Source organism: Hibiscus syriacus, unplaced genomic scaffold, assembly GCF_006381635.1.
Source record: "Hibiscus syriacus cultivar Baekdansim isolate YM2019G1 unplaced genomic scaffold, ASM638163v2 tig00111208_pilon, whole genome shotgun sequence".
NCBI lineage: Eukaryota > Viridiplantae > Streptophyta > Magnoliopsida > Malvales > Malvaceae > Hibiscus > Hibiscus syriacus.
The window spans coordinates 1262721-1270982 of record NW_024063020.1 but is presented as its reverse complement, the minus strand read 5'-3'; the positions used below and the strand labels follow the sequence as shown (position 1 = coordinate 1270982).

Below are 8262 nucleotides of genomic sequence, written 5' to 3'. Positions count from 1 at the left end.
TTCCTTGGGAGGAGGAGGTGGAGAATTATACTTGTATGATTCCTTAGGAGGAGGAGGTAGAGACTTGTATTTGTATGCCTCCTTGGGAGGAGGCGGTGGTGACTTGTAATGGTAGGGTGGTGGTGGGTACTTCTTAGGAGGAGGTGGAGGAGAGGAATAAGCGTAATCAGCTGAGGTTTCAAAAGGCAACCTTAGATACAATACTAAGACCAAGAGAGGAAGAAAAAGAGAGGTCATTGAAGACCCCATTTTTCCCATGTTTCAAAGAAAAATAACCAACTCTCCCTTCACGTTTCGTCATAAAAGAATGTAAGAGCTCATAAGCAGGGATAATATTGTCCAAAATATGTCTGCTCGGGACAAAAACACTTTGAGCTTCATCAATACAAAGATGAAGAGATTCCTGTATGCGAAAAACTAGCATTTTGGATATTATTTTATATCACATTGCAGAGACTTATCGGCCGAAATTGTGTCAAAAATCGTGGATTATCCACTTTTGGAATGAGGACAATGTGTGTATGATTAAATAGGCTCATGTCTTGATGTCCTTGGACAAGAGCGATACAAAAATCCGCAGTTTCCTTACCAATAATGAGCCAGAACTTCTGATAAAATAAAGCACCTAACTTGTCCTCTCCCGCCGCCTTCAAGCTATTCATTGATTTTACAGCCTCAGTCACTTCATCATAGCTGAACGGACGAACCAAAGAGTTATTGAGATCTGTCGAAATCATTGTATTAACACCCTCCAAAATTAGATCATCCATCTGCAACTCAGTGGAAGGAAAAAGAGACTAAAAATAATCCCTAGCCAGATATTCCAATCCCATATCTGTATCAATCTGAGACCCATCCTCCGATTCAAGAGCAAGATTTATGTTTCTACGTTTCCTTTGAGTTGCAAAACGGTGAAACAAAAATGTATTATTATCTTCATTTTCAACCAGTTGACTCAAGCTTTCTGCTCTCAATATAACTCCTCCTTGTATGCCTCCATGTTCATTGTAACTTCGTGTCTACAATTTCCCCCAAAAATTCATTTGTTGGTTACTGCTACACAAGATCTACCAATCGACGTTGAAGATTGGATTGTGTTATGTGCTTTACTCGACAAATATCTTTAAACCAACTATCCAAACCATGACTGGTATGAGTGAGCTTATCCATAACCAATCCTTTTGCTTCACCCTAAAGTCGTGCAACCTCATCCTCGTAAGTCTCTTCTAGTAACCAAGTTGCCTCAAACCGAAAGTGCGAATGACGATGAGAAGTAAAAAATGCTTTTGTACTGAGAAGTAATGGGTAATGATCAGACATAGTGTTTTGCAGATGCTGAAGAGAGAAATTCAGAAACAGGATCCTCCAAGTGTCATTTTCCAGGCCCATATGAAGACGCTGATGAATATTATTAGCCGCAATCCTACCCCTCTCCCATGTGTACCAAACTCCATAGTAACCAATGTCCGACAGACCACAATCATCAATTGCATCCTTGAACGTTGACATTTGTCTCTCACCGCAGATTAATCCTCAATCTTTTTCAAACACATACAAAATCTCATTGAAATCTCTAATCACCAGCCACGGAGTACCCGGACTATCATTTAAACTCCGAAGAAGATTCAATGACTCTGACCGACACTGTTCCTCTAGGGCTCCATAGAATCATGTGCATCTTCAATTGAAGCCATCCATCTTATTGGTAATTAGTGCATCAGTATGCAAATTCGATACAAAATGTAAAGAAACTTAACATTGAATACATGAGTAAGGTCCTATGAATACATATGCCCACTAAGCTATGGTACAATACTCTGAAGGAGATGCTAGAAGTCCTACCGCGACAGTACTCTACAAACTACTTAAGCTACTAACCTGCCAACGAAAAAACATCCAAAGGTTGAGCTTACAAAGGCCAGCAGTATAATTGTTAATCTAGAGCAACATAAGAATTTCATAAACTAAAGCACGCTAGAGACATGGTACCAAGCAGTATGTACATGCATGATCCCAATCAGTATTATCTACTTAAGGTTCTCCAGTTCCACCTCTCAAATGTATGTCCCATGCTTCTCTCAATCTCCGCTAAGGGCCTCGCCATGAGTAAACATATACCAGGTCTTTAACCGCAATATCATCTTATAATGTGTCATGATGCCAAACACAATTATGGTACTCGGTATCACAAAGACTCCAGGTACCACTTCACCTCAACAAGTAAGCATCATGGTGTAGATCGGGGTCACATAACATCACGAAAATCATACCCCCTATATGCTTACTATAAAAACTTTATGGGAGATTTGTGTCACACAGCATCAGCATCTCCTTATGATCTTTGGCGAGGTTCGATTCATACAGCATCGGCACCTCCCAAATACCTTAGGCTAGGTTCAGGTCACACAGCATCGGCACCATACCTGGCTAATGTACTCCTCTTGAGTGCATGGGACGTGTCTGCGTCACACAGTATCAGAACGACGTCCAACTAGCGGTCAAAGTGCTCTCGCACTGACTTGTATATATCCGGATGTTCTATGCACACAAGATGATCATCATATTGCTAAAGTAACTCGGGTGTCCTCATTGTTTCTCGAGTGACAAACAAAAGCATAAGTCTTATGGAATCTTACCTTAAAAGGTTATTATGATTATCACACAATTAATATTATTATCTCATTATTAATATAAGTCCTTTCTTTAGAGTTAACGCCTTAACACTCATTAACTGATGCCACTCTAAAGTGATAGAAGTAGCTCGACTACTCGCTACCGAACTTGTTGAAGCCAGGTGATGTCATTTTTCCCTTCATCCGCACTATCTCGCTCGTCCTCTCACCTAGGACGTTATGCGAAGGCTCATTTATTAACTGAGGAATTGGTTAACTCGTTACCTGGCTTGGTTTGTTTTTGAGTAACGGTACTCTATTCGATCTTATCGTACTTCATTCAAAACTCCTTGAACTGAAAAGGACGGCTTACTTTTCCTGGGTTCACTGACATTCATGAAACTCATGCTTACACTACCACATAATCTGACATAGGCATCATACCGCTTATCGGTTGTCTCCCATGTCAACCCTCGGTCCTAACTATTCGTTTTCGTCCTCGTTCAAAGATACTTTGGCGTATTACGCTTAATTTAGTTACTCCCAATGTAACCTACTCTTACGAGTGTCTCTAGGTATACTTGGTCGTTTATGTCCCTCACGGACTAAGTCTTGCTATTACGAATCGTTCTTAACTCTTACGGACCTTAAATGGGTCAAATATGACCATCCAAAATGAGCAGTATCGATAATATACTTGTAGTATTGATACCCTAGGATCAAATATCGATATCCCTATGAGTATCGGTACCAAAAATGTATTCTATTTCAAATTTGGGGCCTCAATATCGATACTATAACCCTGAAGTATTGATATTCCCCTTGGCAGTATCGATACTCCAGCCCAAAATCCTAATTTTTCCCCTAATTTAATCAATACCGATACTGTTCATACTAGTATCGATACTTGGACCCTCAAAGGCTTATTTTAGGTTGAAAAACACTTGAAAGTCATCCTAAAGTCTATAGTTTTATTCTAAATCGTGTACCAATGTTATAGGTAGTTATCTATGGTCTTAAGGTGTCATAAAACACATATTAAACATCAAATTTGTGATTCATGGCATGAATAAAAAATGAAACCCTAAATGCTTAATTACACAAATCTTAGCAATTTCTTGTGATTTATGAAATTTTAATACTCCAAAAGATAATAAATATACTACTTTGAATTTAGAGAGCCGAAATGAAGCTCCTTTAGCTAGCAAACACTTCCCTCTATCCTTGGATGATAAAAAAAGCCCTTCATTTTTCTTACAAAGACAAAACTCAAAGTTTGATTCTTAAAAATGATGTTATTAGGAGGCCTTTAGGACGAAAATGAAATAAGTAGGAAAAGAAACCCACGACTAAAACACTTAAAACCCCCCAAAAATCAACTTCCAAATTCCTCAATGGTAAAATCACACTTTTGGTCCTTCATATTTTGTCTTTTAATTAAAAAAACTCTTTTTTATGACTAATTAGGCCCTAAAACTAATCCAATTAGGCCCAACAACTTAAGTCATAAAATCTATGAGATCCACTTACCTCTCAGATAAGCCCAAAACTATTAGTCCAAAATTTAGGGTGTTACTGAGACACCAGACTTGCCGATAAATTCACATTAGGATCTGATCATTCACTTCTCTACCTTTTCTTATTCTCCCTTTCTCCATCGGATTATTCTCCTCAGCTTGAGTCATCACCACATCCAGACCTCCCTTAGAAGATTCAGTTATTGCAGTCCAAGCCTTCAAATTTCCAAACTTCGAAGAGGAAGTCGCCTTATGAATAGGACTACCCTCTTTCGACAACGAGGAGCCACCCTTCTACCTCAATTTCATCATTTAACCAAGGACTTGTTCCCAACCCATTCCACCTCGGGGGTTTTCTTAGAGAGACATCACATTGAAATACCAGCTCTTTTTTTCCCGAATGACACGCAAAGGGCAAAAACCCTCACCATGGCCCAGCTTACCATACAGGAAGCAAAATAGCCGAAGTTTCTTGTACTGGAAATTTGTGTATGTGGATTGATCATTCGATACTGTAATATTTTTTTCCTTTTCAAAGGTTTTCACATGTCCAGTCCTACTCGAATGCGAAGAGTACCTCTATATCCAAGAGTCTCAATTGAAACATCATAATCAAGAACCCCCCAAGAAATTCCTCAGTTGGGTTGCAACTTACCTAGAGATAAAACTCACTGGCATATCATCAGTGACAACCCAGAAATCGATTCGATTTAATTATACCAGCACTGGGTCCTCACCCCCTTTTAAGCGATGAGAAATCAGTAAATGAGCACTAAAATACCAAGGGCCATCTGCTTCGATTCTATCCGCATCAACTTCATGGAAGAGACAAAACAAAAACCTTCATTCCTCTAATTCAATAATCGATATGCCCCAAATCGGGTGCCAAACATTGGCAAGAGTTATTCACATTGCTACCCATACAGAACCGACCCACAAAACAATTCTCAAACAAGAACGGGACCACATCATTTGATTATTTCAAAACCAGCGATTCCCCCCCCCCAAATTAAGCCCTTCCAACTCTTGCTCCAATTCGCCCATGACAAAAACAGCAAACACGACCAGCAAATAATCAATGCCAAATACTAGCAAAACTAGAGACTGAGAAATACTCAGAGACGTGCCAAAAGGCCGAGTGATGGCTGCCAAAAGCAGAGAGAAGCCCTAGCTCAGAGAGTTAATTCATTAGTTTAAGAAATATCGATTTGAACATGAAGTAGCAATTAGAGTATAAATTATTACGTCAACATAAATTGAGATCTGATAATGATAACACCGAAAATAAATGAAAGATTATTTCAATGGATGATAAAGTAATATATGATTAGGGTAAATTATGTGTTTAGTACTTAAACTAGCAGTTGTAGTCTGTTTTAGTACTTAAACTTTTAATTTTTTCAAAATCATACCTAAAATTTAGTTTTTGTTTCATTTTAATACATGTCGGTAAAAACTCCAGTTTTTGTTTCATTTTAGTATCTCTATTCAAAATTTAACGTTAAGTTTTGACAAACATTAAAAGTTTACGTACTTAAACATACTAAAATTTATAGTTTAAGTATTAAACACGTTAAGTTTTTAACGACGTGATAGTAAAATGAAATGAAAATTAAACGTTAGGTATGATTTTTAAAAAATTGAAAGATTATGTACTATAATGGACTAAAACTGATAGACTACGTACTAAATGCATAATTTACCCTATATTATTATGATATTGATTATTTTTCAAGCCAAACTTTCCTTAATTTTACCTTTGATTAATTTTCCTCGTCCCTAATGTTATTGGCCGGACAAATTGAATCTTCATAAGCTAAACAAGTAATACACTAGTTGACATAAAATAACAAAAAAAAAAGTAATAAAATAAAACCCTCACAATCATATATAAACTGCTTTGGCCAGCATCTCGGAAATATTTTCCCCCGTTTTATCGCTCCTGGATGGAACTCTGGCCCGACTTTCAGGGAAGTTTCTTCTTCTTCTTCTTCTTTTGTTTCCGATTTCTGTGTATTCAAGCTTTTTGGAGATAATTTATTAGCTGCTGTTTTTCTTTTTTTCCTTTTTTTGTGTCAGTTAGGTGAATATTGATGTTAGGTAAATTTTATTGGGTGATATTTAAGGTGGGGTTTCAAATTTTTATTGGGATTTTAAGTTATATTCTTGAGATTTGTTCTTATTGATAGAAATATGTTTAATTGTTAGTTTGATGAGCTGGGTATTTTGGGATTTTGTGACTGGTTTGTTTGGTTGCTGGAAATGTCTTGAGAGTGAATGATAATAGTTGGGCTTTTTTAGGTTTATTGAGCGTTTGAATCACAGATAGGAGGAAGTAATAGTATTGAGTGTTTGAATGATTTGATTACTTGAAAGAAATAATGGAAGGCAACTTATCACAAGGAGGGATGGTTCCTGTTGGTGGTTCTCACGGAGGCCTTGACTTACAAGGATCCATGAGAGTTCATAATCATGGAAAAAATCCTCATGATATGCCTCAACATCACCACCCTAACTCTCGCCAAGGTGCAGCTTCGGTCCATTCTATTAATGAGGATTTTGCACTCAAAATGGGGAGCATGCAAAACTGTGACCAAATCATTTCGATGACGGATTACAAGGGGGACAGAGGGAAAAGTTCGGTGAGTGATGAGGATGAACCGAGCTATACAGAAGAGGGTGTTGATGGTCAATATGATGGAACTAAAGGTAAGATGGGATCGCCGTGGCAGCGTGTGAAGTGGACTGATAAAATGGTGAGGCTTTTAATCACAGCAGTGTCTTATATAGGAGAGGATGCAGCAGGGGGATGCGGTGGTGGGATGAGGAGGAAGTTTGCGGTTATGCAAAAGAAGGGTAAGTGGAAATCGGTGTCAAAAGTCATGGCGGAGAGGGGTTATCACGTTTCTCCTCAGCAGTGCGAGGATAAGTTCAATGATCTGAATAAGAGGTATAAGAAGCTGAATGATATGCTTGGTAGGGGAACTTCTTGTCAGGTTGTTGAGAACCCAACACTTTTGGATGTTATAGATTACTTAACAGAGAAAGAAAAGGATGATGTGAGGAAAATTTTAAGCTCAAAGCATCTTTTCTATGAAGAAATGTGTTCTTATCATAATGGGAACAGATTGCATCTGCCTCATGATCCACAATTGCAACGTTCCTTGCAAATGGCTTTTAGAAGTAGAGATGATCACGAGAACGATGGTGCAAGGAGAGATCATCAGCATGATAATGTTGATGAAGATGATGACGATGATGATGATATGGAAACTGATGACCATGATGAATTTGAGGAGAATCGAGCTTCACATTGGGATGATAGGGGAATATATGGGTTATTAAGGACGGCCTCTGCAAAGAGGTCGAGACAAGGCCATGTTCATGAAGGTGCTTGTTTGCAGAATCCTTTGAACTCTCAGGATTGCAACAAAAGTACTTTTACTTATCCACCAATCACCCAAGCTGATATAAATCAAGTACCACCCGAAAACTCAGGAGCTACTTGGATACAGAAACAGTGGATTGAGTCTCGTTCACTTCAGCTAGAAGAACAGAAACTACAAATTCAAGTTGAGATGCTGGAATTGGAGAAACAGCATTTCAAGTGGCAGAGATTTAGTAGGAAGAGGGATCGTGAACTTGAAAAGATGAGAATGGAAAACGAGAGGATGAAGCTTGTGAATGAGCGAATGGCATTGGAATTGAAGCGTAAGGAACTTGATGCTGATTAAAGCCGCTTGACTTTTATCTCAAACTTCTTCTTCTTCTTTTACAGTGGCAGGCCTGGATGCAAAATTAGTTTGTTGTTGGTAAGCTGCTACTGTTCTTATTCTGAAGTATTGCACATAGAATTGGCAGACTATGTTGAAAATGATGATACTGCCTGCTTTTATTGTGTAAGCATATGCAGTAACGATTGCATTTTGTACTTCTTGTTTTTATGCCCCTTGTGAGATGGTATTATTTATGCTAGAAGGGATTTGTCGTTTGTGAAAAGGATCTCTTTTGTTTATGCTTCATTGTATAAAATTGTTAGTTGGGTTATTTATAACAACAACAACAATAATAATAAGGTTAGTTCACGGTGCACAGGGCTCTGACTATATACAAGGTGTGGGGAAGGTGTTTTT

General features: G+C 38.2%; 2 protein-coding genes across 15 annotated transcripts in view; one reads left to right on the top strand and one right to left on the bottom strand.

Annotated features, from left to right (window-relative positions):
- Nucleotides 1-256, bottom strand: part of LOC120155870 (extensin-like) — a 28221-nt gene extending 27965 nt beyond the window's left edge. For all 14 annotated transcript variants that reach the window (XR_005519012.1, XR_005519011.1, XM_039167341.1 and 11 more), the window contains exon 1: nucleotides 60-256. Coding sequence is in view for 12 of the 14 variants with exons in the window: in XM_039167341.1 (XP_039023272.1) it covers nucleotides 60-249 (190 nt within the window). In the remaining 2 variants the exon portion in view is untranslated. The remainder of the gene's footprint in view (nucleotides 1-59) is intronic.
- A 5824-nt stretch (nucleotides 257-6080) lies between these two features.
- Nucleotides 6081-8116, top strand: LOC120155783. Its single transcript, XM_039167246.1, has one exon. The coding sequence runs from the start codon at nucleotides 6511-6513 to the stop codon at nucleotides 7861-7863; it is 1353 nt and encodes a 450-aa protein (XP_039023177.1). The 5' UTR covers nucleotides 6081-6510; the 3' UTR covers nucleotides 7864-8116.
- The last annotated feature ends 146 nt before the right edge of the window (nucleotides 8117-8262 follow it).

Bases quoted from the DNA above. Each gene is read 5' to 3' on its own strand.
- LOC120155783 (XM_039167246.1), top strand. From the start codon at position 6,511: ATGGAAGGCAACTTATCACAAGGAGGGATGGTTCCTGTTGGTGGTTCT.